Source organism: Protomyctophum bolini (genome assembly GCF_963924005.1).
Source record: "Protomyctophum bolini genome assembly, chromosome: 5".
In the NCBI taxonomy this organism is placed as follows: domain Eukaryota; kingdom Metazoa; phylum Chordata; class Actinopteri; order Myctophiformes; family Myctophidae; genus Protomyctophum; species Protomyctophum bolini.
The window spans coordinates 12,159,172-12,186,986 of NC_137866.1; the positions used below are offsets into that span (position 1 = coordinate 12,159,172).

Here is a 27,815-nt window from a genome sequence, read left to right on the forward strand (position 1 = left end):
TCAGAGATAAATATTGCACTTTTACTCAATTATTCAATTTTACTTAATTATTTGAAAACTTTAGTTATTACTAGTTACTTTGTTGATTTTGAGTAATATAAAAAAATATGCATTACCTACTTACCTACTGCACGCATACAGGCTGGCTCATGCACACACAAACTTTCTTCCATTAACGAGTGTTCAAGGAGTTTGCATGTTCTCCCCGTGTCCCCTAGGGTAGGTACCCTCACAAAAACATGCAGTAATCCTGGTCTCTAAACTGCCTCCCCCTGGCCAGCCGGGGCGCCTGATGGAGGGGAAAGGAACTGGTTAGAATAACGTGTTCCTTCCACACGCTACGTCCAACCAGGGAAACTCCCCCCGTCAGGTGTAAAGGAGCAACTTGGACACTCAGGCATGAAGGGAGCATGAGTTAAGTCCGTTGCTCTCCCCAGGTTGGCGGAGGGTGTGTAGAGCCCAGGATCACAGTAGATGATTGGCACAGGGGTGAAAAATGGGTTACAAAATCGTGGGATAAAAAATATATTAAAAAAAAAAACGAGTGTTCAACAAAATGCAGACGCATGTCGTGAGGATTCAGAGATTATTTATTATATTATTTGTACATTTGCACGGCCAGTGGTAGAAAATTACACAGACACGTTCGTTCGTACAAACACAATACTGTACAAAGCATACTGTCAAGCATAATAAAATCCCAACTAAAAAAGCAAAAGAAAACCTGTAAGAGATTCCAAGCATACTGAAGTAAAGTTTCAGCGCGGGGTGGGATGAAGCGGGGTCCAGAGACTAACTAAACGTTACTGCTGTGTGTGTGCACGCCATGCGTGACTCAATCATCTTCGTCCTCAGACAGCTCCAGGTCCTCCACCAGATCCTCTCCTCCCGCTGCCAGATCTTTGAGCGCGGAGGTGGACAGCTGCTTAGGAGCCTTGGAGGGCTTCTCTTCCTTCTCGTCTTCATCGCCACCTTCCTCCTCCTCACCGTCGCTGCCATCTGGAGTACGACAGGGTTATATTTGCATCCAATCGCAAGGGAACGGGCTCTATTGTAGTGGTTCATAAAGTGGGGTCCAGGGATGGACCCCAAGGGGTCCTTGAGGGAGTTCCAGGGGGTCCCCAGCTAAATGATTGCGAACGCAGTGAGCACTTACTATGAGACCTAGCAGATCATGTCTGTGTGTGTGTGTGTGTGTGTGTCTGTCTGTCTGTCCGTGTGTCTGTCCCGCTATCCAAATATGGAGTGTGTTGCATCAGCAATCACTCAGCTCCATATATGGGCACAAAAGGGGCCAGGTCCACTCAGCTCCATATATGGGCACAAAAGGGGCCAGTGATTTGTTTGTTGTGGACCTGGCCCCTTTTGTGCCCATATATGGAGCTGAGTGACACTAATTCGTAATTTATTCTAATTGTTATTGCAATTTACGATCTGCGTTCGCTTCCCGCGTTCGCGCGTCTTACTCGTAGTTTGAAACCAAATGAACCCTTATGGGTCTGTAACTCTGAGAGTGTAGAAATGGGTCCATTTGGTTCCATTTGTACACCAAGAGTTAAATTGACATTGATTTTACAATATAAATTGGGGGTCTCTGGCATTATCTCTTCGAATGGGGGCTAATTAGCGTCAATTTTGGGGGCCTTGACATGAAAAGGTTTAGGAACCACTGTGCTTTTGCACACATGCCATTTTGGAAAGGGCCTTCCTTACTTCCTTCACAGGCGTTACCACCGCTAATACTAATGAAGGTTCTGTTCCATCCTGGTCAAACAGAGTCAGGGTGCTGCTCAAGGGGCCAGTGAGGCTTTCCAATGTTGAAGCACGGGGCCCTAGTGGTAAGAGGAAGGACTGCAGGCGGACCCGTGGATTCATGACGAGTAAACCCGTGCAGCTGGGCTTTAACATTGAGCGCTCGGTTGCACTTCCGCATTGGACCACCAAAAAGGTGGAAATAGACGGTCCTCCCGGGTGCTTCAAAACGCCACTGAGCAACTTCCACTGACTATATAATAATAATAATAATAGTGGAGGGGGCGGAGCTTTGCGCCAGATCAGTCTTTATCCTTTTAATACTCTATGGTGCTGCTATTGTGCATTTTGGCTCACTGGAAACACTCTGCTACCCCTAGTCGGTCTCAAAGTGTCCTTGGGTGGGTTCCAAATGGGTATGTAACTCTGAGAGTGTACAAATGCAACCAAATGGGCCCGTAAGGTTCAATTCGGTTCCATTTGTACACTCTCAGAGTTATGGGGGTCCTTGAAATTTAAACAGTTTGAGAAGCACTGCACACTAAATGGAGCAGAGCCTTAATTAGTGTCATCGGTAAGGAAGTAGGGAAGCAACCCAGAAGTAGGAAGAGTTACTCTGTGTGCATATAGCCCATTGTGTGTGTGTGTGTGTGTGTGTGTGTGTGTGTGTGTGTGTGTGTGTGTGTGTGTGTGTGTGTGTGTGTGTGTGTGTGTGTGTGTGTGAGGATTATACACACCTAACTTTACGTCGTCGGACTCGTCGCTCATGTCGGACAGGTCCGCAAGGTCATCATCATCATCGTCATCATCATCTGACCCCCGACTCTGCTTTTTACCTAGAGAGAGAGAGAAAGAGAGCAGACGGTCCCATATTATCCTTCAACGTGCACATGAATTTGTGTCAACACAGACGCCAGCGAACACAGCTCTTCCCCAAGTTTTGCTCCATGTTTGTCACTGCAGTCTTGAAGACTTTAGAGACACCTATATGTGGGCCAGACTTCAGAGGGCTGCTGGAAGTGTCTCATTTCCCCTGGAGATGGAACTGAGAGTCGATTACAGCACAAACACCCATGACAGTTTACTACTGGCAATTTCAAACATCTTATGCTCACGGCCTAAATATAGCGAAGGGAGATAGCAGGCAGGTTCCACAGCAGGCAGGCTGCTACAATGATGATGGGTGAGGGTGTACTTGGGTTTGCGTGTGAGCGCTCATGCAGTCGCCTGAGAGAACTTGGGAGTGAAGTTTGTCTGAACATTGTGTGGTATACGACACCGTGCGTGCGTGTGTGTGTGTGTGTGTGTGTGCGTTTGACTAGCCAAAGGGATGAGAAGAGGTCCATGTGCTTTGAAGTAGCGCTGTGATGAGACGCTAAGGGCGCACAGGGGAGAGGAGCAAAGTATAGATACTTCCTCTGTCTGTGACACTCCAATGGGCTCACATGCACCTTCACACGCACGCACGCAAACACACGCAACATATATAGACTTAAACTTTTCTACTCATTTCACTTCCCCTTTTAATTCAAAGCTGAAGGGAGAAACAACATAATTTTCTCGGTCTGCCTCGCTCTCCCTCTTTTAGAACTCGGTTGCGTGACGGAGAGAACCGGACAAACACGGCACAGGATGTCCCCACATGACCTGGACGACTTATCGCCCCACGCTTGCGCCACACACATCCATCTCAATCACCGGCCCCCTCTTCTCACAGCCTTGCGCTTTCAGAGCGAGACATTGAGAGAGAGAGAGACACACCACAGAGAGTTTGGTGACCTGCCCAAAGGTTTTGGCTGTTAAAGGCAGGAAGATATGGTGTGCGTGCGTGCGTGCGTGTGACAGAGAGAGAGAGCCTGCTCATATTATGTGTTTGCAAGAGTTTTTGGAGGACATGCGGGGGAAGCCAGTCTGAGGCCTTCAAAAACTGGAGAGCAGGAGCATGAGAGACAGAGTGAGGGCGAGATAGGGAGAGAGAGAGAGAGGGGTGGGGGGGACACAGAGACACACACACACAGAGGAGTGGGAGTGGCCACCTCTGGCAGCTCCACTGGGCTGGTTTGAATTAGGAACCCCCACTGGGATCCAAGCCTGCACTTCCTGTCAGCGCGGGAGGGAGGGAGGGAGGGGGGGGGGGGGGTTTGGGGGGGGCAGGGAAGGACGGACGAAAGGGAGGGAGTGGAGGCCAACGGCTCGCCGGCAGCTGCCCATCCGTTTGCTGGGACTCTCCCTACAATGAGGTCCAGATGCAACCAAAATCCCCGTGCCGCCTACTCGTTCCCTCGTTCCCTCGCTCCCTTCACTCCCTTCCTCTCTCTGACCTTGCGAAAGGGCTTTTTTTCTCCCCCGCCCTGCTCTGAGCGTGTCCGGGCGTGAAGCTATAAAAAGTGGGGCTGCGCGGCTGCCCGTGACCTGCACACGACCCTGGGAGGACGGGACACCCAGGGGTTAAAGAGACACTCTCGGCGGAGGTATGAAAGATAGAAGGACTATAGAAACGTTCCACAAGCACCTCGAATAGAAAGACAGCATTTAGACCCTCCTCTCGGTGGAGGTATGAAAGATAGAAGGACTATAGAACGTTCCACAAGCACCTCGAATAGAAAGACAGCATTTAGATCCTCCTCTCGGCGGTGGGACAGAGCGAGGGAGGGGGCTGAGAGAGAGGATCACCTCGTCCGACTGGCAGAGGGCGATTCTGTTCCATCTTTTTGTTTTGTTTCTCTAATCTGCATGCTGGCCATGGTAGACTTTTAGGCAACCGGTTTGCCCTGTGATCGGTTTTCAAGTAATACCATCACACACACACATTAATCTGCAAAGTACCGGTACCACAAAAAAAACTGTTACCCCATCAGAGAGCATATGTATATATACTCTATATATTTGTTGAACTTGGCTTTTACAGAGGTGTCTATGGTGGCTGGGCTTGCCGCAACAAAACACAGCCCCCTAGTGGCCAAAAAGGGTAGAACACACTTATTATAATTATCCTGTTTGTTTTTTGTATTTCCAACAACAAATACTGTTAGGGTGAGTTTGTGGGAGGTACAGAGTGTGAGAGAGCAATAGTCCAGTGGTTCCCAAACTTTTTCACGTCAAGGACTCCCAAATTGACACCAATTAGCCCGCGGCCGCCTATTTGAAAAGATATGCCAGCGACCCCATAAGAGAAGATTTTTACAGCTCTAGCAGTGATTCTCAACCCGTTTAATTTCAAGGACCCCCAGTTTGACATGTACATTAGTCTACGGACCCCCATTTAATGGCATTTCTATCTCTGAGACCCTAATTTATATTGTAAAATTAAAGTTAATTTAACTCCAAATGGACCCGTTAGTTTGTACACTCTCTGAGTTACAGACCCATAAGGGTCCATTTGGTTCCTAATTACCATTTCCATGGACCCCACATTGGGAACCACTGCAATAGACAGTGGGCTGTATTTTGCGTGTCTTAAGTACCAGGTCTTATTCCCTAACTTGAGTAAACTAAAGACCTGGAGGCGTGATCAATGCCATTTGGCTATTCTGAGTGGCCAAAGAGCATTGATCACGCCTGGGGCGGCGGTGGCTCAGGGGTAGAGTGCCTGGATGGGAACCGCAAGGTTGCCAGTTCGAACCCGGGCTCCCCCAGAGTTACTGTCGAAGTGTCCTTGAGCAAGACACTGAACCCCTAATTGCTCCCGATGTGCTAGTTGGTGCCTTGCATGGTTTCCGCTGCCATCGGTGTATGAATGGGTGAATGTAATGCACAATCTATGTAAAGCTCCTTGGATAAAGGCGCTATATAAATGCACCATTTACCATTTACCATTTACGCCTCCAGGTCTTTGGTTTACTCAAGTTAGGGAATAAGACCTGGTACTTAAGACACGCAAAATACAGCCCAGTGTGTCAAAGAGTGAGTCAGAAAGAGACAGACAACAGGGTGAAAGTGCACGAGAGAAATGAGCCTACCTTTGAATTTAAGACCTCCTTCATCATCTGAATCATCATCAGAGTCAAACAGATCCTTGAATTCCTTCTTGTCCTCCTCCTTCTTGTCCTTCTCCTTCCTGCGCCTGATCTCAGGGAGCTCCAAGTCCTCCATCTGCACAGAGGACAAAGAAAGAAAGGAGTCAGGACGGAAGTCAGCCAAGACAATGATGGCGGGAAAAACAAAATGCTCAAATTAGCAGCTAAAATGTTCCACCGCAAATGTAAATATTAACTTAAAATTACAGCATGCGAGTTATGTTAAAGGACTGCTGATTCCATGATTTCATATGACATGAAAAAACCAAAATTTAAAAACATCCAATGGCAGTCCCTCAGTCAAATCTAGTCACAAATGTTCATGAGCAGATGTTCATGAACATATGTTCATGTTCATGAGCAAATGTTCATAGCACATATTTTTCATAGGAGGGCTGTGGGCAGTTCAGACAGTCTTCCTGTGTCTCATTGGAGGGCTGTGGGCAGTTCAGACAGTCTTCCTGTGTCTCATAGGAGGGCTGTGGGTAGTTCAGACAGTCTTCCAGTGATATCATCGTTAGGCAGATTTTCTTTATTATTATCGTGAGAACCGTGTCTTCCATTATTTCATTGCAACTTTTCAGGAATAGAAAGCCTGCAGTTTCTATTAGCTTGGATTCCAAATCAATAAATGTCACTGATGGACAAGTTTCTGAACTGCCCACAGCCCTCCTATGAGACAGACTGAGCAGAAAAATAAATGGTGGTATTTTATCATGAACATTAGTGAGGACCAATTATATGAAGATAGGTTGAAAAGTAGTGAAGTCCTCCTTTAAGCCAAGCATGTGTACACGATCAATTGATTGACCATTAAAATAATAATGCTGACAGTTTTCAGAAAAACCTGTGTTGCTATATATATCAGAGTTGCTGAAACCGTCAAAGGACCGTCAAAATTATATCCATTTGGCCGCTGAAACCCCCCTCATCTCAAAGAAATACTTTTCAAAAATAGCAGATCTACAATTTAGGCATTTAGCAGACACTTTTCCAGAACCAACATACAGTAAAGGTGTTTGCACACAGAGTTTGCAGATCCGGGGAAGAAAAACGCACGCAAAACAACCTTGCACACTGAGTGCGATGCGAATTATTTAAATTAGTAGCAATGTTTTGGCAGAAGGAAATTGAGTGGAGCAGCAGCAGTGAGGATGATCCTCTGATCCAATCAGAACCCTCAGCTGATATAATGCTATAATGTCCATCCTATAACTAACTTGCCTGCAAGCTAAGATGAGACGTATAGCTATAGCAGGTGTAATCAATCTATTAAACGACCAATTAAATGTATGCTCCGACGATCAAAGCACAAAGAAATCTGGCAATAGCTCTCTTCTCTCTATGCAACTCAGAAGTTGACAGAGAGATGCGTGTGCGCGCGCGTGTTCAAACGGTGAGGAGAATGGGAATGAGAAAGCGAGGAGATCAGAGATAAAAATACCTATTATTTACCTCAATGGAGGAATATATACAGTATTAGTAACAGACAAATGGCCAACAACTCTTAAATACATCTAGGCTAATAAAGCAAATCTAGGCCAATAAAGCAAAGATTCTTCTCAACGACGACATTCCCTCTGATAATTATGAAATGTAATAGAATAAATAAATTGGAGAAGAGAAGTTCATTCTCCCTCTCTCTCTCTCTGTGTGTGTGTGTGTTGCATGCGCTGCTGCCTCACCCACTCAGGCTTTTCATAAAGTACTTTCTCTTCAACGAGATGATCAGTGGAGATCATGTTGGTCTCGAAGGGCTCAGCACTGCTCAAAGGGTCAAAGACCATGTCTAGCTATGTGAAAGACAGCCGCGAAAACGGCTGTCTTTGACCCCAGTTCCCCAGACCGGCAGACCCCAGTTCCCAAAAATTTACCCCAGTTCCCAAAACTTTTTAATTTTTTATACAAATGCAATATTCGGTGGCAGTGTGCAAACGTGATTGACATGATGTGAGGTAGATAATTTTTTTCCGTGATCCGACATTCGTCCCGAAAAACGCACTCTGTGTGCAAACTCCTTAAGCAGTAACACCACATGGTAATAGATCAAATACATAGGAATAGTCATCAAGGATCCTAAGCAAACATCCGTCTAACAGTAGAATATCTGTACAATGAAACTATAGAGTGCCGAAGTCCTGACATCACTCGCTCATCCCCTGGTTCATGGAGGTTTTTTTCCTCTATGGAGAATAACATGGGGTCATCTTAAAATAGTCTCCTATAAGGTCCAAAAATAAACAAACTGTCCTGGCGATATTGCCGGGGAGGTGTCTCTGTATCATTTATGAAAGTCAGTCAGTCAGTCATATTTGATACAGTCCGTTTCTAGCGAAAATATAACTAATTCTGTAACATTAGCGTTTTCTCTCGGCCAGTTGATTCTTCATATACATATGAGTGAAACGGCCTGGATGATTTTTTTTTTTTTCAAACACAGTTCTTATATGAGGCGATCTAAAATCCCCCTATGGGGATTACAATGCAAATAAAAAAGTACATGAACCCGAGGATTTAGCGCCCTCTACCGATATTGACGTCAGACGTTGGCGATCTATAAGATATAGAATTTACAAGCTTGTATAACTGCTATTTTTGAATAGCCACGGTATAAAATATGGGTGGGCTGTGATCCAGAAAAGGTTGGGAACGGGAACAACACTATAGGTGAGATAGTTACCCTCTCTTTGCCGGAGATCTCCAGCTGGATCTCCTTCTCCCTCAACTTCTTCCACTGGGTGTAGTACCTGGTGAGAGGAGTCCCCTCCTCCTGGACCTGCTTCTCCCAAGCCGCCTGGCAACAGAGCACACACACACACACAGAAGCCACCATCACCACCTTGTAGGGCTGCCTGCAACACTTAGTTTTGCGTGATATCGTTGTATGACGAAATATAAAACAGGGATTGAGTGTTTATTCAGACTAATCCAGGGGTCTTCAATGTTTTTCAGGCAGAGGACCGCTTAGCTGAGAGAGAGTGAGAGATGAAGCAGGCTAGCAGGGACCCACACTACATATTCCATTCATGCTAAATGTGTGTTATTAGACATTTGACAACTTAAACCCTGTAAACCCATGTAAACTTGACTGTTGGCTCAGTACTCTTTGCCGAAAATAGAAGACCTACACGTTACAACCTCTTAGATCTGCTATTTTCGGCTAAGGTTCCCCCCAGAATAGGGATGCGAGGGTTCCAGTGGTTAATGTAAAAATTCTGAAAAGTAAAACGTAATCATGGTGAATGAAAGTTGAAAAGGGTGCTACTAGGAGCACAGGTCTTCACCATGCTGGGTCACCTGCCGAGGGCCGTCTCTTGCTATAGGCAGTAGACTTGCGCACTCTATAGAGAAATGTGGAATCATACAAGATTCCACTAAGAGGGCATTTAGCAGAGCTTCCAATTGATTCTTAGATGACCAGTTGTGTCTTTCCAACACATAACATCAATTGACCAGGAGGCAGAGAAAGCGAGGGGTGGGAGAGACAGACAGGGATGAGACAGTTGGACGAGGGAGGAAAAAGATAGAGTGAGGGTGTCTGAAAGCGGAGACTAGCGGATCCTCTCCAGCCTTCCCCTAAAGGTCTTTGTGGACGATATTGATTAAGCCCAATCGCATTATCTGACCGACAAATCCAATAGAGAGCACAGACTGCGGCCTCCTTCGCCCGTTAGACTAACGCATTTACCGCAATTTGCCGTGCAGCTATTAGGTCGGGCGGCGCTGAGCACAAGAGGAGAGCAGAGGAGACGGAAAGGCTAAAGGCCAATTTATATTTCAATGCACGTCCCTTTCGACAAGTGTCACTTGATTTTTTTAAAAGTGACGACTGGCTGCTAATCTCCCAGGCCCCGGCTGCACTTTCTTCAGTCAACGAAGTAGAAATAAGCCTTAAGTGTCAGTTGCAACTTTTGAATTAAGCCTAATTGTCAAAACCCAGACCAAAAAGTCTAGATAAATAAGTGAGGAGGAGCCAGGAAGACAAGCGATAACATACAAATGGAAGGAGAGACTAGACAGAGAGACATTGGGGAGGGAGAGACTGAGATAAATGGGGGGGGGGGGTAAAGACATAGTGAACAGAGATACAGAAAAATAGACTGGAGCAAAGACATATACTGTATGGAACAGAGACAGAAACATGGCGGGGGGGGGACATACTGTAGGGAATAGAGAGCGATAAAGAGATAGAGCGGGGTCATTTGAGAGTGAGAGGGAAGGAGAAAACAGACAAGAGAACGGAGCCTGCAGAGAGGCAGGGCATCATTAATTAGGCTCTAGCTCTCTCTCAGTTTGGATGACATGTCAGCGGGGTGTTGCTGGCCGGAGGGGAGTCGTGGCCTTTTCCACGGCAGCAACAGCAGGGCTCGTCCCCTCTGCCTCGCCCCGTGGTGACACCTCTCTCCCCGTTGCCACGACGCTCGCTGGGGGAACGGATACCATGGCGACAGCCTCCGCTGGGCTGGGAGCCGTGGCGACAGGGGCTGGCGCTGCTGTGGTGCCTGGCTGTCTGTGTGTTGTGCTTTGTCAACACGCGCACGAACGCGCGTGAGCAAAACTGGCATGTGTGCGCACTGCACAACACACACAAGCACATTCTCGTCAAATTACACGAGAAGGCTTCTCTTTTAATTTCAGCCACAAAAGCTGTTAAATATTTATCAGGAGTGCACACACGGCGAGGATCTCGGTATGAACGGAGGAAAAAAGCCACATGAGATTTAGAGTTTATATGCATTTTGTAGAACAGGTCGTTTTGGAAAATGGAGCAGAATTGAAACGCACACACACCGTCCTCACTTCACTCTCTTCTTGCACACAAGGGCAAATGTACAGTAGACACACACAGTCACTCTCTCTCTCTCCCCCCTAATGGCCACTCATTAACCCATTCTGAACGGGAACCCGTTTTGGTGTCAGCATCATGTTATGCTTTAGCTATTGAAAAATAGCAGATCTACAAGCTCATATCGCGCCACCGAGTGGCGCGATACGAGCTTGTAGGTCTGCTATTTTTGAAAAATCGAAGAGCGACTGACATTTTTAGAATCTGATCTCAGGTCAGAATGGGTTAATCAGACCAGTGTGTGTCCAGTGGAAACCTCGTATGAATCTGATCTCAGGTCAGAATGGGTTAAGCCAGACGCTTCCGGTTCAAACGTATATAAGAGCTTCCAATAACCACAGGATCCCTCTTAAACTGAGAGAAAAGTATCTTCCATTTTCAATCCTGGCATAGTGATTGGTGAAGCATCACATGTATCTCTGAAAAACCAGGAAAACTGTGCAAAGCATGGAACTGAGGAGAATCAAAGTTATGCTTATCTTGTTTCTCCCCTGTCCCACAGAATGTATTGTCGGTGGTACTGCGGTGCGGAAGGGGGTATATATAGCCTTACTCATGGACCAGAGCTACATCCCTACCTGCTTTCTCTGCACCATTTGAGGCCATTTCCAAATGTTAAAATGTAAAAGACCAATATTCTTATGAAGAAAACAAGATGTTAAGACGGCTAAACCAAATAGAATAACGTTTACCGTCAGAAAAAGCGTTGTTTATGGCTTCTGAATGTAGGTCTTTAACATGTAATGTCTATGGAGTGAGATCACATCAACACCACTAGGGGCGTGGAAAGGGGGTGGGGAAGGGCTGTGAGATAGGCCTATAGAGCGTCGCAGTCCCTCCCCCTTTCAGAACGACGAGTGGCCCAGGAAATGAAATGCAATGTATTTCTCCCATAGGATTATATTTAAGTATTTATTTAAAGACGCCGTTACGCCGTGGACAAAGCCAACTCGGATCGTGACAAATCATGACAATGAACACAATGTTTTGGGCCGATCAAATAATTTATAAGAAGAAAAACAAAACAAATAGTGTTGTCTCCTGCCTTTAATTTCTTCTTTCTAATGATTTGATTTTGCAGTTAATCCTTCACTCGCTGGTCGTTTCAGAACACGGTGTTTTAATGCTTGATTGGATGGAAAAAAATATTACCGCAGAATAATCGACTATAAACCGATTTTGATGGTAGTCGAGTCGACTATCAAAAATCACGTTTGGTTAATGCCCTAATTCATATTTCAGACAGAGCTCCGACGGGAGCAGGCAGACTTTTACTAAAGATTAATACGCATAGGCTAAACTAAATGCTTCAATAAACGCTTCTCTTTACGAACTCAACGTGCTTTTTATAGGTTTATTATTTCATTATGAACACAAAACATATAGATATTATTATTTAGGCTTTTACCAACGTTCCTCCTGTGGTGTCATAAATGAGACTCCTTCCACGGCAGGAAGGATCAAGTCACGCCAGGGCTCCACTGGGCGCGTCTGCGTCGCGTGCGTCAAAAAACGAACCGGTTCAATTTTAATGGTGACGGAGACGCGACGCAACGCGGGGCGTCGCGGGCAGTGGAGCCACCCTTCATTGAATAAAATTCTGAGTATAAAACTCGTACATCCATAATTGGACTCGACAATAATGTATGAAGTTGCGCGCCAGTGAAAATAGATCTAAGTGCTCACAACGTGTTGCATTTTCACAAGTTGTAATCTTGTAGATTGGCTGTTTACAAGTATAAATCAGGCATCATTTACTACTAGTTAAACCAGGTAAAGTAAGTCCCTTTCTCCTTAGTCCTGATTGTGTAATTCTTCTCTAAAGTGAAGGTGGTTGGAATTAGCAAGAAGAAGTGAAGTTGTACTAGTAGCTTAGGTGTTCTATGAATGAAAGCAGCAATTATGTTGTGTTGGTAGCTACAGGACTTAAGTGTGTATTCTGTACACTCGCAACATGGCCATGGTGCAACATGCAGAAGAATTGTTGTGGCTAAAAAAAGCCAAAACAAATCAGGACTTGTTGGGCCAAGTCCCAATAAGACATTTGTGAAACAGCATGAAAGGTGCTTCACCACACTAGTGATGTGTTTCCTAAACAATTAGCACAATATATAAAATTATGATTTGATCATTCTAAACCCAATATAACCTAAATCTAATATAAACCAACCAGTTGAAGGAATCACAAATTGCACAAATCTTTGCTTTTATGAAAGCAAAGATTAAGGGGGTGCACACGCAGATCCGACACACCAAAGGTCCGACATGCGGAAAACACGCGTCGCTCCAGACATGCGTTGGTCCGACATGCGTTGGTCCGTGCTTGCGGATAGAGTTTTGGGTAGGGTGTCGGTCTAATGACAGTTGGACCAATAGTATGTCGGAACTAAAGCCTCCCCCATCCAATATCCAAACTTTCTTTGGACAGGGTAGGGTGTAAGGTATCCGGAATGCTCGCTTTAAAACACGCTCGAGGTGGGTTTGTTGGAATTCAGTTATAACTACAAATGGGAACTTTGAGGTCTCTGAACTTTTTTCGGACACTCCTGCACTGTTCGGACGGTGTGATTGGTCGTTAGTTCGGTGAGCGTGATATATTTATTTTTGTTTCCGCATTCTCCATTCTGCCAGCAGTAAAGGCAGCGATAGTTGGGAACAGACTTTGGCTGATGGACTAGTCTCCAGTGTGACAAATCATGAACACAAACTGTCACAAGAAATGGCAAAAGCTCCAATCCTCAGAGACAGATTTCCCACAGTGCGGAACGATATCCAGGTATTAAAATCATAAAAATGCTTCAAGGTTCGAAGGGGGAAATATTTCAATAAAATGATATGGAAGAGATCACAGGTTTAGCATGAAATGGCAAATAATTGCATAAGCCTCAATAAAGTCAAATTTATTTTTTGATTCTTTTAGCACTAAATATAATTGATCCGGCTGCATGTGTGAATATAAATGGACCAGCACAGGGGTGTTCAAGTGCTCAGGTGTCGGAGCTCTTCTATGAAAAACCAAGAAACATTGAGTTCATATTATTCCTCCCATGTGGTTAGACAGGGAAAGACCCTGTGAAAAATGTGTGAAATTTATAGTAAGACGAAGAAAATCACAGTATTGTCAAAGGTCACACTTTCTTGTCATTTGTCACATGTAATAGTTTTCGTTCCAGCAGGTCACAGATAGCCCCCACTTATGGATAACCACTTAAACCCTACTGTAGAAACGTCGACTTGCGTCCCCCAGGAGTCATTATTTGGTCCCTTCCTTGTTTTTTTTAACACAATTCTCTTAGGCGAGAAGAGACTAGCAGCACGTTGTGTAAGTTGCTACGTGTTGAGGGCTTGCAGATCTGCTTTTTTCGGTGAATGTCCGGCTATTTTGTATGCTAGGGTTCATGTGGGGTTCATGTGGTTCCATCTAGAAGGTTTGGGGGACAGAACAGGTACACTTGTGTAGGAGGTGAAATGAGGGTGCAGGAACAGCAAGGCATGCAATCCTGGCACATCGCTTTCCTTCCTCTGTTCAGTTTCTCCATTTCTCAAACACACGCACACATTACACACGACTTGTTAGCATGCACACACTGACGTACTACTTACAATACACATATGCCAATATATGTACGCTCACACAAACACAGATAAACTGAATCTCTCTCTCTCACACACACACACACTCGCACCCACTCACCACCGCGGTGGCGTCGGCCACTCCGAAGGCGGCCCTCTGTCTCCGGTTTGTGATGTGGCTGCTGTTCTCCTTCACCTTTTCCAGCAGCTGGCGCACCGCCTTGCAGTAATTGGCCACTTTGCATTCCTTCAGGAATGCTTTCAGCTGTACGGGCCAGAAGAAGAGGGGGAGAGGAGGGATGGGAGCGAAGGAAGAGAGAGATATACAGAGAGAGAGAGAGTAAGGGAGAGGAGAGGAAAAGATGTAAATGATCAGCCGATCCAGCGATTATATTTAGGGAGGGCTAGAGGGCGGCACATTCAGCCTCAGTTACTCCCTACAGATGTTATTTACATTGGCGAAACGTCATCTGACACTCACCGAACCCAAAACCATAATATAAAAACAGCTTTATTTGGCAGTTGGTTAAAAAGACCTCCTCGTTCCCACAGGTTGTAGTAGGAGGCAACGGTGAAGCTGGATATAACCTGTCTCCACGTTATTAGTCTGTTAAAATCATGCTCTCTAATGGTGGAGCTCCATTATCAACACAAAAAACATGCAGGGATCCTGGTCTCTAAACTACTTCCCCCTGGCCAGCCAGGGCGCTTGATGGAGGGGAAAGGAACTGGTCGGAATAACGTCTTCCTTCCACGGGCTACGTCCGGCCGGGGAAACTTCCCCCCCCTGGCAGGTGAAAAGAAGCAGCAGGAGGAAGCATGAGGTCAGTCCGCTGGCCCCTCAGGTTCACAGAGGAAGTGTAGCGCCCAGGATTACATTAGATAATTGACACTGGGTGAAAAAATGGGTTGCAAAAAATGTATTTAAAAAATATAGAATTTGAATGCACTGGGTGTGAATGGACGTGTGCGTTAGTCATTGAGAATTGAACCTCACAATGGTTTGAGCTTGGACGCAGCCATCGAATGCAAGGCAACGGAAATGGTCAGCACAGCGCTCATCAACACATTCTGTACATAATACGTCTGGAAACATGCTGGCGCTTCATTTCTGCTCCTCATCCGTCTCTCCCGCAAAATAACGCTTTTTGGAGCGTATATAAATATATTAAGATGATCAGGGATTGTGAGGTCACTTTGTCAGTCAACTTTTTTAAGAAAGTGTTTCCGGTTCATGGCTTTCAGAGTAAAAGCGATCACTACTCTGGCGACTACTCTGGCACCCCGGAGCTTCTATTTTGATGCACTTCCTGTACTAGATGTGTTAAACCTTCAATGGCCACAGTGGATCAGGGCTGGAACTCTAATACGGGACTAATGGTTGGCCCAGATACAGACTATAGACTGTATCCAACAGGATGTGGCTGCTGTGGTCACAGAGATGATTAAAACAAAAGCTCTTAATAACCACACTCCAGATTTTTCCCTTATCATTTTTGGTCTGGCAACTGGTCAAGTGTTGACCTTTTCTTCCAGCATAAATAATCTACGCTCAGGCACGATCTCCTTCCCGACATCAAGAAATCCCCAATGGTTATTGAGGTTAAGCTTCCAAGGACCTACGCTACGAAGGCAATGAGCTGTATAATCGATAGGACATGGTTTATTATGGAAGTCAATTATGATTTGTGCCAGGTGACACACGCAAAACATTTATTTGCCTTCATCTAGGATCCACGAGGCCTATTGTTTTTAGTGACTTGCCACAGATTAAAGCAACAACTCAGACCTTTATGATCCCGTTAATTTGGTGTGGAAGAACATACATTTATAACTAATCCTCTGCATATTAAAACAAAACAAGATGATCGCTTCATGTGCATGTTGACTAATTTTGTAGTAAAGGATTGAATTTCTCCAATGGATGGAGAATGATATTTCACAAAGCGTTTTACCTGGATGATGGTGGGTAGGGCCAACTCTGGAAAACCGATGGAGCAGGACTGCGTGTGGAAGTATTCTAGGAAGACATCGTACAGCTGGTCTATCAAACCGTCCTGAAACACATCACCAAAACCATAGTTCAACAAACACAACGAACACACAGACTGGGCTGGGGCGAGAACTCAGCCATTTACCCTAAATGCAATATTCCAGGTTCAAAATCGGTTTGGCAAAATATGGGCAAAATATCACAGAATAGTTTTTTATCAAATACTTCAATACTGTATGTATGGCCCAACAGGTCTGAAAATCACACTTTTAGCACATAATATGGCCGCAATGAAAACAAATTAGTCCAGAGTAATACAACATGAATACACTTTCCCAAACTTACTGTAAGTACCAGGACTCGCAGAATCTGCATTGCTTGTGGTCGTTTACGTGCCAAAAGTGATATTTGGAGACATGTTTTGCCACACAATGAGTGAATTAAACACCAAATGTCCCTCACTACCTGAGCAGACATAACGGGTTAGACCAACAATACGTGGCCTCATTTCATTCCCAGGTAGCTAAACAATCCAAGGTTCTACCAAAGTTCAACATTGTTTGAAACTGTACAGCTGGGTGTGCAAAACTTCAGTGTATTGAAGATCTCATTGACATTCAAAACGGCTACAAAGAGGTGTCACTTATTCATGAAACTACCCTTGGTGCAAATTGCAAAACTTAACTTTGCGCAAGATTAAAGAGACCAAAATGCCTCACATTTTTATTTGAGAAACTTGACAGCTCAGCATAATGTGTGACAGAGACGACCATCGGCTTTAGATTCACTGTAAAAACAGCTTAGCCTCTAGCTGTCACCTGGTGGCTGACACCTACGGCTTGAAGCCAGAGGGGTCCCACAGGGTACCGTACTCGGCACGGGGATTATTCTGTTTGCCACGCACAAGGAATTAACCTCACTGGCCCCTAGTCAGGCCAATCCAACTGTCAGAAAGAGTTACATCTGTCAAAAAATATTTGCAGCGTCACTCGGATATCATAATATTGAGGGAAATAATTTTAAACGTACTAGTTTAAACGGCCTATTAATTCTACCCACTCTACAATTGCCCACTTCCAATGTTCCTACACAAAGTCTTGTGCAGTCCCTCATTGAAAAAGATGACTATATGTTCATCTCCTGATTGTACAGATCAGGTGTTGATTTAGCCTCATTTGGAGAGGACATACAGAACAGGGACTGCGGCGGTCGCCGTGCTGCCAGGTGACAGAAGTGAAAACGGCTCTGGCGAGCGGAGAGCGAGGGGATAATCCCAGAGGGCCGTGTCGCAATCCTCTTGGCACCCGCACAGAGCGTGGCGATTTAGGCCCAGTGACAAGGGGCTTTCAGTGGTGCCCTCAATCCCCTTATGCACACACGCAGCCTAACACACGGTGTCAGGGAGCAGTGTGAAAATACATTAACCAGGACCTGAACCCCTGATCTGATTACCTTTCTGCTCCTTCTCAACGCAAGAGCGATCATCGGCACTGGCGCCGACGGCAGCGTGCACGGTGCACCGCAAATTTGTCGGGGAAACGTAATTCTGAACACATTTCGAATACGGCAAAGGAAAATAATCTGTCCTATATATCTGCGTACTGCGTAGGAAGAAAATATGTTAAAAGGCTTGACTTAAAAGTACCGACCTTGTAGGATTTCTCCATCAGGTTAATATTGCTCAGCTTCAGAATGACTGCAAAATTGATGGGTTTCTTGCTCATGCGACCAGGCTTCTTGTTGAAGTCCACTTGTTGGAAGATCTGTAAAGAAATAAATGTGTTAATCAATGACGCTTAACTGAGATTGAAGTGTTTTGAAAATATATATTTTGACTGTGTATTTTCAGTTTCATCCGCAAAGAAGAGAACTTGTTTGAGAACCTCAGAGAAGAAAACAAGGAGGGTAGTGCAGTCTGCAGTGTAGATTAAACTACTATGAGGGCGATAGTACTTATGTCTGTTCTTCAACACATTCACTTCCAAAACTGCCAGTGTTTTTCAGTGAAGCCCTTATTTTGAAAGCCTGCCGGGAGCAGAGACGTGAACCGGATTTAAAAATATACATACTAACCGCGATAATCGGTTATTTAGTTATCTTAAAGGTCCTTGAATAAAGCTTGTTTTGACCAAAAACTCAATCTGGGAAAAGAATCCAAGATAAATGCATTTTTTCTAATCTGATACCGTGGAGGCGGACAGCAGGCGAAACCTTCATTTTCAGCTGTATCCATTGCTTGGCAACCTAGAAGAGGGCCCTCTATCATAAACCACTGAAAAGACCACATGACGGAGATCGGCGGTGAAGCGTTGGATTAGACATGCCGGAGATCTCCATCAATAGTATGTCTCAAACATGACACGATCCCCAAAACTTGACAAATTATACACACCACTGTATTTCTATTATTATTCTCCAACTGCTATTGCTCATTTGTTTTTAAAAGGACACCGAAAAAACTCCAATACTAAAGTTAAGTGAGAAAACACATTATCATCTTCCATATACAAATGCACATTTCAATTAGTCCGTGTCACCACCCACCCACCATGTGCCATTTGTCTGTTAGCTTTTTGGTTTCATTTGTGCCCACTGTGTACAGTTTGGGTTTATATTTTTCTACATTTCATTTGTGTATATCTATTTCTGTCTCCCTACGTGTGCGCGCGTATGTGTGTGAGGTCGTTAATGCGCTCAGCGTGCGGGGAGAAGAACAGAACAGAGCAGCGCTTCTGGCCGGTGCCGTCTCTACAAACATAGGATGTGGTGGCGGTCTGCGGGGGAGCCAGAGGGGAAGTGGGAGAACATGGGCCAACCCTGATACGCGCGCGCGCGCGCGCTCGCTCGCTCGCTCACACACACACACACACACACACGCACGCACGCACGCGCGCACGCGCACGCGCACGCACACGCACGCACACGCACAGGAAGTTCCAAATCATGCACCCCCCTTGGAGATGCGAGAACACGAACGCACGCGCTCGTGTTCAGATACACGCACACACACACACACATACACACACAAACACGAGGAAGGGGCTTGCTTGCTTCTGCTGCTCTAATTAAAACGGTAGCAGTGAGTGTACCTCAGCCTTGCCTTTAACGAGGGGAACAGTAAAGGAGGAAAAAAGAAGAAGAAAAAAACACAGGAAATGGTGTGCGTCACAAATAAACAGGGCTTGCTGCTGCTAGGGGGGTCTTTTGGGGAGTGGGGTGTCTGCCATAGGCACAGAGAGGATGTGGTCTATGCAGCGCGTTAGCAACAGTGTGTAAACCACAACGCTGCCTTTATCGCTACGGTCAAACTGCCGCACACGCACTCGCACACACACACACACACACACACACACACACAAACACACACACACACACACACACACAAACACACACAAACACACACACACACACGTGTGCGTGTGCACAGGAAGACACATACACACTCAGGCGCTGACCACTCCCAGTGGTTGTCGCCTGCACACCGTCCCTCTCCGGCAAACCACAGCAGGATTCCATGCTGACACAAAACACGCGCGCACGCGCACACACACACACACACACACACACACACACACACACACACACACACACACACACACACACACACACACACACACACACACACACACACACACACACACACACACACACACACTTTGAACAACCACAAAGCACCCAAAACAAAGACAATGTTGGCAGTTGGGGACCCTTGATTTGTCTGATAACAAAAGGTGTTTCTCTTACACACACACACACACACACACACACACACACACACACACACACACACAAACAAGTTTCCTCTCGAGCCCATGCATGTTTTAGCCACCGAGACCGGCTTGTTTTCCACTGCCAACAGTCGACGGAACATTTCGTCATACCTACTGTTCTTTGTTTCCATCTGCGGCCACCAAAAAAAGACAAGAGACACTACAGAAATAGACAACGACTAGAATGCCTTCTACACACCTACACCTGTTTTACTTCATCCAGGAACCACACTGGTGGCTGGCTGGGGGAAGGCTGTGGGATTAGATCAGTGGGGGCCACTTGACTATTAATCTAACCTCTGTATTAATTCCATTTATCCTGAGCGATCTACATGAGTGATGGAGTGAACGGTGGCGCTCAATGCCATGGGGTCTCTCACCTCTAGCAGGAAAGGCAGAACGGGTACAAATGTGTTGGTGCTGCTGGACAGAAGGGTGAGGACTCTGCAGCAGTGCAGCCTCAGAGGAAAGTATCTGGAGGTGGGGACCAGCCTGGAGATAGGAAGATTAAAACTGTGGTCAATGTCTCCACCTGCTGGTGGCAACCGGTACAGCAACCTGGTAGTTAAGTTTCAAATGTCATTCTGCTTTCACATTTAGCAGCAATGTGAAAAAGAGTTTTGTTTTTACTTTTTTCACCCAATTTAGTCACTATGCCAATTCTAGGGTACAGCCTTGTAATGCCTTGAGGTTTTGTCTCGTCTTTATCTGTGTTTCTTCGTCTTGGTCTGTCTCGTTTCTTTGTGTAAAATGTGCTTTATAAATAAAGTTTGAGTTGAGCCGTCTTGGGGATGGTTGAGGAAAACTACACCCCCTCTGATATGTGGCTGAAATAACATCTATGCCCAACTTCCCATGTCAATTTGTACAGCATGAGGATCACAAAGGAAATAATAATATTCTCATTTATTTAAACTTTTTCCTCAGGTCAGGCCAGGTTGAATTGATGAAGAGCTGAGGCTCAAAATGTTATCAATAAATCTAGCATTCGACTAGAGCACGAGTGTGCAGATAGGTAAAGATATTTTGGGGATTCTTTCTGCCTTTATTGGTAGATTACAGTAGTCTGATGGGAATGACACGCAGCGACGGTCGCTGGGATCAGGAGTCAAACCCCAGACGCGCCGCCAGGCGGCATTAGCAGCCGAGGTGCTTAGACAGCTACGCCAGCCGTCCGGGCCATTCTATTGTTTTCTGATGATCATACTCAACCCAGCACCCAACAAGTGATGTGGATATTTTGTCTTTGCAGACTATAAAAATTCATAAAAATCACAAATACTCACTTGACAGTGCCTAATATGACCTGGCAGAGTGGGTAGATGAGCGGCTGCAGCACATCACTGGGGTATAGGGTACTAAGAACTCGACACCACAGGTATAGACAGTGGACATACTGCCAGTTATATACGGACTGGTATGTCTCCTAAAGAACAGCAAAGCACAAGCACCAAACATGTTAGCAGAATGTACAATACAAAATGTGTATTTAAAATAAGCCCTGGGACACTTAGGAAACAAAATATATAGAGCCCAAAGCATGATGTAACCCGGACAGATTTATTGAGTTGCATTTCTACAACAGAAAAGCGTACAATAATTCAATGAATATATTACCATTATCCAAGAGAGCAGATAAAAATTGCGTTCAGCTTCTCTATACCACTTACACGTTACACCCTATATTTAGGTGACCGGAGAAATGCAGGGCTCTTACCAGACCGCCTCCTGTTTTAACATAACATTTTTGCTGAAAATAGCCGATCTACAAGCTCATAATAACTTGTGAGCTTGTAGATTTACTATTTCCGCTGAATGTTCTCCCCCACCCCAGAGCCGGGACACATGGTTCAAGTGGTTCAAGTCAATATCAATGATGTGTCACCTTTAACCACTTTAACCATTATTTTAAACTTCAGCTTCAGATCTGCTATTTTTGAAAAACCGTGAAAATGTGTGCAAATCTTTGAATATATATTCTTTACCAACAAACATTTTAAACTCATATCTTTGCTTCTGGGGGGGTCCCTGGAACAACATATTTTCAGATGGAGGTCGGCAGCCAATTACATATAGTTTTTGGGGTCCTTGACATAGGAACAAACACCCGCACACTGTCTTCAAATGCAGTGAACCAACTTTTAATAGGGAAACAGCAACGTTTCTGCCCATGCAGCCTTCATCAGGCTATATTTGTAAACATCCTTTTTGTAGGCTGTCTGACCTAAAGGTAGTCCTTGACATGATAATTTGAGAACCATTGAAAAGGCTTTTTATCATTAAACTGTCATGATTTTAGAAGACATTTGTAGAATCAGCCTCAGGTCTAAATGGGTTAGGGATGTGAAGAGGAAATTAAGTCAACGTTCTAACCTTCTTCTTCATGGTCATGGCGTTTCTGATGTGGATGGCCAGCTGTCTGATGTAGATGAAGGCATGCTGGTAGCTGACCTGGGTGTCCAGGGAGTACATCTCTGTCAGAGTCCTCTGCATGAAGTTGATCATGGGCAACGCATTGGGAGACGTGAACTTGCAGTTTTGTACATAGGAAATGTACATTTGCTGTGGAGAGGGGGGGGGGGGGAGCAAAAATATTAAGCACGGTTGAAGTATTTGTGGTTAAAGCCATCCTGGTTAAATCCACAAGTACTAGTTATTTATAGATACAAATTTCACATATAAAATACTATGTGAAACTGTGGTGTTCGGAATTAAAGTGAAACTAAACTTGAGCTTTATTATTCCATCTTTTGGGGGGTGGATTGTATAGTGGAGTGACAGGAAACAGGTTGAAATGGCATATTCCTTTAGCCATCATACTGTATTTCCTGGAAACCCAAAGATGATAAAGAAAGGTTCATTGACCAACATTTTGGCCCAATTGGCCATTCTCAATGTTAGCCAAATAGCCAGTCAAGTTACCTTAAGAATGGGGTTAAGATATGTCTGCTGCTTGTGTCGACAGAGCTTGTTCAAGGCAAGGAAGGCAAGGACCCGGTTTGTCTCCTCTCCCGTGCTCCACTGCTTCATCAGTTGCTAAATCAAGACAAAGAGGAAGATTGTATCCAAAAGCATAGAGGAACTATGGTTCAAATCCTGTACACAGAGTAATTAAGAGTCTGATCTGAAATCATATAATCCCTTGATTTCACAAGTTACATTCATAGATCAAACATTACAGCAACAAATAGAAGTGCAAGGGTCTAAGTCATAATGCCAAGCACAAACAGAAAACACAAGCAAAAAATAACATTTTTGTTTTGATTATTTTGTTCCACTTTCGCGATGTAAATGTATGCTTTCTCATGCCAATAAAGCTCCCTTGAATTAAAAGTACTTGTGCCTCACCTTAACCAGGTGCCTACACTGTTTAGGCAGACACAGGTAATAAGGCACCATTTGGTTGGTGTGTCGGAGTACAGCACAGATGACTGTGGCTTCTGTCAAACAGGACAATAGCTGAAGAGGAGGAGAGAAAGACAGAATTGTTTAAAAAATGTTAATTAAATCCATTACATCCAAGATAAGATTATACACAAGAAATTGATCATAAAATACATAACAAGCAAGAAATTGAAATGCTCTTATCAAGAGCATAGTGTAAAGACCCTGATGAACGCCTATGATCGTACATTTCTTTACTTTAACTTTTTTAACTTCCTTGCTTTATCGAATAAAAGCTTTTATACTTGAACTGAACAGAGCTGCCTTGGACCTTCTTGACTGTGATGCCTACAAAGGAAATTTACTTAAAACTCTTGTTCTGCATAATGTCAGATTGGAGTAAATTAACCATAATTAACAAACAGGCTAAGTGGTCAAGGAAATATAGTGCCATGAAAATAATTCTTGTAACTAGGATGCCAAGAACCTAGCATCTTTCTAAACATGATATGTAACATGATTAGCATTTGGGAACAAGCAAAGATTTTGTCCATCTATCTATCTGCAAAGGATTACTAGCATGAATCAAATGGGGAGAAATGTGTTGACCAGGGTGTCATGGGGAAGCTGACCTAAGTAGGCGGGAAGGGGTATAGGGATGGATCACATCCTACAGGTAATTCCCTAATTCCTTATTGATCATCACCAGTTTAAATGCAAGGGATGTTAAGACGAGATGAATCCAATTATGCACTGATTGCCAGGGACGATATTTTATTTTTATTATTCCTCTAATCTGGTGTGCAGGTGATGACATGCACATGCACAATAGAATTACATTTTCTCTCTTTTATTTATAATGGGCTTCGGGGCAACAAGAGCCAAAACTGGTGACCACCAGGTGGCGCTGAAAGAGTTTTAAATTGAAAGCCAGGGAAGGGAATACACAAGTATTATACTGGAGGAGTGGCTTGACAAGTCTAGCAAACCGGGTTTCCACACCTGAGCGGAAAACCGTTTTGCGCTGCGGACAGAAGAAGCTGTCCGCAGCTTCTTTTTCCGGGTTTTTAGACAGCTGGTGGATGGAAAAGAAGCTCCACCTCCACCTCCAGTCGTCCGCGGAAGTGGAGCTTCTTTTCCATCCACCAGTTGTCTAAAAACCCGGAAAAAGAAGCTACGGACAGCCGAGGACGTCCGCCGCTCTTTAGACAGTGTGGCAGTACCCAAAGTAAAACGCAGCTAACATTATTAAAACAGATTTAAAGGACCATACATCGGTCTACTCACACTCACATTTTCATTAATAGTCACTTTCCTTTTGAGTTAATGTTAACAAAACTCTGTGGTTAATAGTTATGGACTTTCTCTATGGAATGTTTTTGGCTAGACTTTTCAAATGAACCTGCACTTTAAAATGCATTAAAAGAAAACAATAACATGATATAATATAATAATAACTGAAATAACTAATACTTTAAAAAAAAAGAAAACGGCACAATACAATGTTGTGCATTGGATTATCTATCTCAAGCAAACAAATTATTTGGAGTAGGGATAGGCAACCTTGGGCACAGGGGGGGGTGATCACACTCGCAAGTGTGAGAGAATTTTTATTTTTTTAAAGAAATATTTGTAAAAATGTAGTCAATTAAATTATCTGTATGCCAATTACATCCTGCATAATAATTCTACATCCATTCAAATTCCCAACTCTTGACTGGAGAGGGAGACTGGGAGATAGGTGTGTTAGTGCTTTGAATCAAATGATCACCACATCCTAATAAAACATTTCAAAAGAAGAAAAAGGATACATAAAAAGGTTGTTGTGCATAATATGGACAATCAAAATGTGTTAATATAGTTTGATTTGGTGTCATAATTAAACGAACCTGAACTAATCCAGCAAGGTACATCTTGATGTCCAAGTGGGTCTTCGTCCATCTGGTACTGGATGATGGTAGCACTAACCTGGGAACATCAGAAGAACATAGAATGAGGGGAGTATCATATGTGCAGAAAACATACCGGTAAGTAAATTGAGGAAAGCTGAGACCAACTGACGTAATGTCCACTTCTTACTTGTTTTGGTCTTTGTCTGGCTTTAGGTTGAGCATCTTCTGCAGTGCAGTATATATATCTCTGATACAGAAGAGGACCAAGGCGTTGAAGACTGCAGAAGCCATTTACAAAGAAAGGAATGAAGAACAAATTAATGACACTACTAGGTAAATGTTACAATTATATACATATCCAGGGTAGAAAAGGAAAGTTACATAGTGCAGCTTAAAGTATTTTTGTATTCCATCTCCAGTTCTCCACATATGCCTGGTGACAAAAGCACGCAAGATTTTAAATTATGAGATACCATGTGCAAGATGAGGCACTATTTCCTCAGTTTTATTGTAAATAATTCTCTCTCTCTCTACTTGGTCTTAACTATTCACACACAGCAAGCAAATCCTGATTTTCCTACGAGAAATTAAACACATTGACAACTGGATAATCTGTGCTAAAATATTTCAGTGTGAACTCGCCATTACCTGAACTGTCAGCCACTTTGTATCGACTTGGGTCTCCTGCTTCGCCTTTGGTGGTGGCCACAGCAGCCTTGAAGGCCTGAGTGACCTCTCTGAAGAGACGAGGGGACGGGTCCTTTTTAATAGCCTTTCTCCAGTCTTCAATCATCTTCTCTGTTACCTTGATGGTCTCTAGAGGCTGCTTGGATTTCTTGGCAGGCCCTTTTTGTTCTTCAGTATCATCATCAGCCTCCTACGTTCAACAGATATCAGCGTCAGATTTTCTGACTTTATTGTAGGAAAAGCCATCACAAGTATGCGCACGCACACACGCACACACACACACACACACACACACACACACACACACACACACACAACACACCTCCAGCTCAGCAGGCAGTGTGTGGTACTTTCTTTCCTCTTCATCCTCAGAACTGTCCGAGTCATCAAAGTTCAGGAGTGTTTTATCATTGTCCTGCAAGAACTTGTAGAACTCTGGATCTTTGTTTTGCAACCTGGACAACTGGTCCTTATGCTCAGAAGCTTTGCCTTTCTTCTTTTCAGCGCTGAAGACAAAAGTGGAAAGAGGCACATCATTTAAAAACGATTCCTTGCTGATTTCCTTACCATCGCTATTAAAATTTCTATGGATGGTCAAGCAGCCGAAAACTCACTTCTCGGGAGCAGCCGACTGCCCCGCTTTCTTCTTCTTCAGTCCATTTGGTGTAGGTGTGTCTTCAGGGTCCTCCTCATCTGCAGAGTCAAAACCTGACTGGAGGAACTCATCCACGTTGAGGTCTTCCAGCTTCCTACAATAGTAGTGACAGGCGAGTTAGATGAGTGGTTCTCAAACATTTTAATGTCAAGGACACCCAAATTGACACATATCAGCCCACAGACCCCAATTTGAAAAGATATGCCAGCCAGGAACCCCCATAAGAGAAGATGTTTACGGCTCTAGCAGTGATCGGGAGTCAAGCTCGCTGCACACTGCCAGGCTTGGACTGCCGGCCAAGGTGCCTGGACCGCTGAGCCACGGCCCAGGCCAAGGACCCCCAGTTTGACATGCATTAAGGCTACGGAGTACAGACCCCCATTTAATGGCATTTCCCCCTACATCTCAGAGACAAATAATTGAAATGGGTTTGTTTATTATTACAAAACATGCATTTGTTTTTGTGCTATCCCTTTAGGACTGAGTGTTTTGACTGTACTGTTTATACATTCTGTCTAATAAACTATTCAATCAATAAAAGAACATTAACGACTTCAGCCCTTTCAAGCTTGTAGATCCACTATTTTCTAATTTTAAATAAATTGTAGACATATTAACTTGTGAAACAGGACATTATGCATATTAATGATTGAGTACTTATTTGGTACTTCATATTTTGATACCAATACGTGTGTGCTTATACTCAAGTAGATTTTGAATACCGGACATTTAATTGTAACAGTATTTATCCAATGCCATATACTTTTACTTTAGTAAAAAAAAATCCACTACTGATCACGTCCTTACATACTGTAACACAAGCGTTATTAACGTCATAGCATAGTTCCAAACTGACCGTGCCTTGGTATGGGTTAGAAACCATACATTTTAGAGGAATAATAAACTCCTGGAAAGCTGTTTAGGTGGTCTTAATGTTATGTTTACAGCTAAGGCTATAGGCCTACTATATCAATCAACACAAGTTAGCATGCAAGGTAGAGCTAGCATGCATGGTAAGGTTGTCCAGTTACCTCATTTAACATAAACAACACCGAGTCTTACAGCACCCATGAATTCTAACAATGGCCTGGAAAATACACCTAAACTGTAAATTGTATGACTATTACCACTATAACACCCCATAATATACGATAAAGACTCATTAAATACCCTCGTACGTACCTTTTCTGTGTGGCTGCCATGCTGGATCTAAACGTGACTCCCAAACACACTACCCACAATGCATC

General features: G+C 44.2%; 1 protein-coding gene across 1 annotated transcript; it reads right to left on the reverse strand.

Annotated features, from left to right (window-relative positions):
- Positions 1-570: 570 nt before the first annotated feature.
- On the reverse strand, positions 571-27,790 carry noc2l (NOC2-like nucleolar associated transcriptional repressor). The gene is made up of 18 exons (XM_080763298.1): positions 27,751-27,790; positions 26,528-26,662; positions 26,236-26,419; positions 25,875-26,103; positions 25,414-25,504; positions 25,224-25,302; positions 23,299-23,409; positions 22,873-22,986; positions 22,324-22,512; positions 21,237-21,376; positions 20,331-20,442; positions 17,830-17,943; positions 16,143-16,244; positions 14,309-14,452; positions 8,449-8,562; positions 5,712-5,844; positions 2,490-2,588; positions 571-999 (listed from the first exon to the last, which is right to left on the reverse strand). The coding sequence occupies exons 1-18, from the start codon at positions 27,768-27,770 to the stop codon at positions 836-838; spliced, it is 2,274 nt and encodes a 757-aa protein (XP_080619424.1). The 5' UTR covers positions 27,771-27,790; the 3' UTR covers positions 571-835.
- Positions 27,791-27,815: the final 25 nt, after the last annotated feature.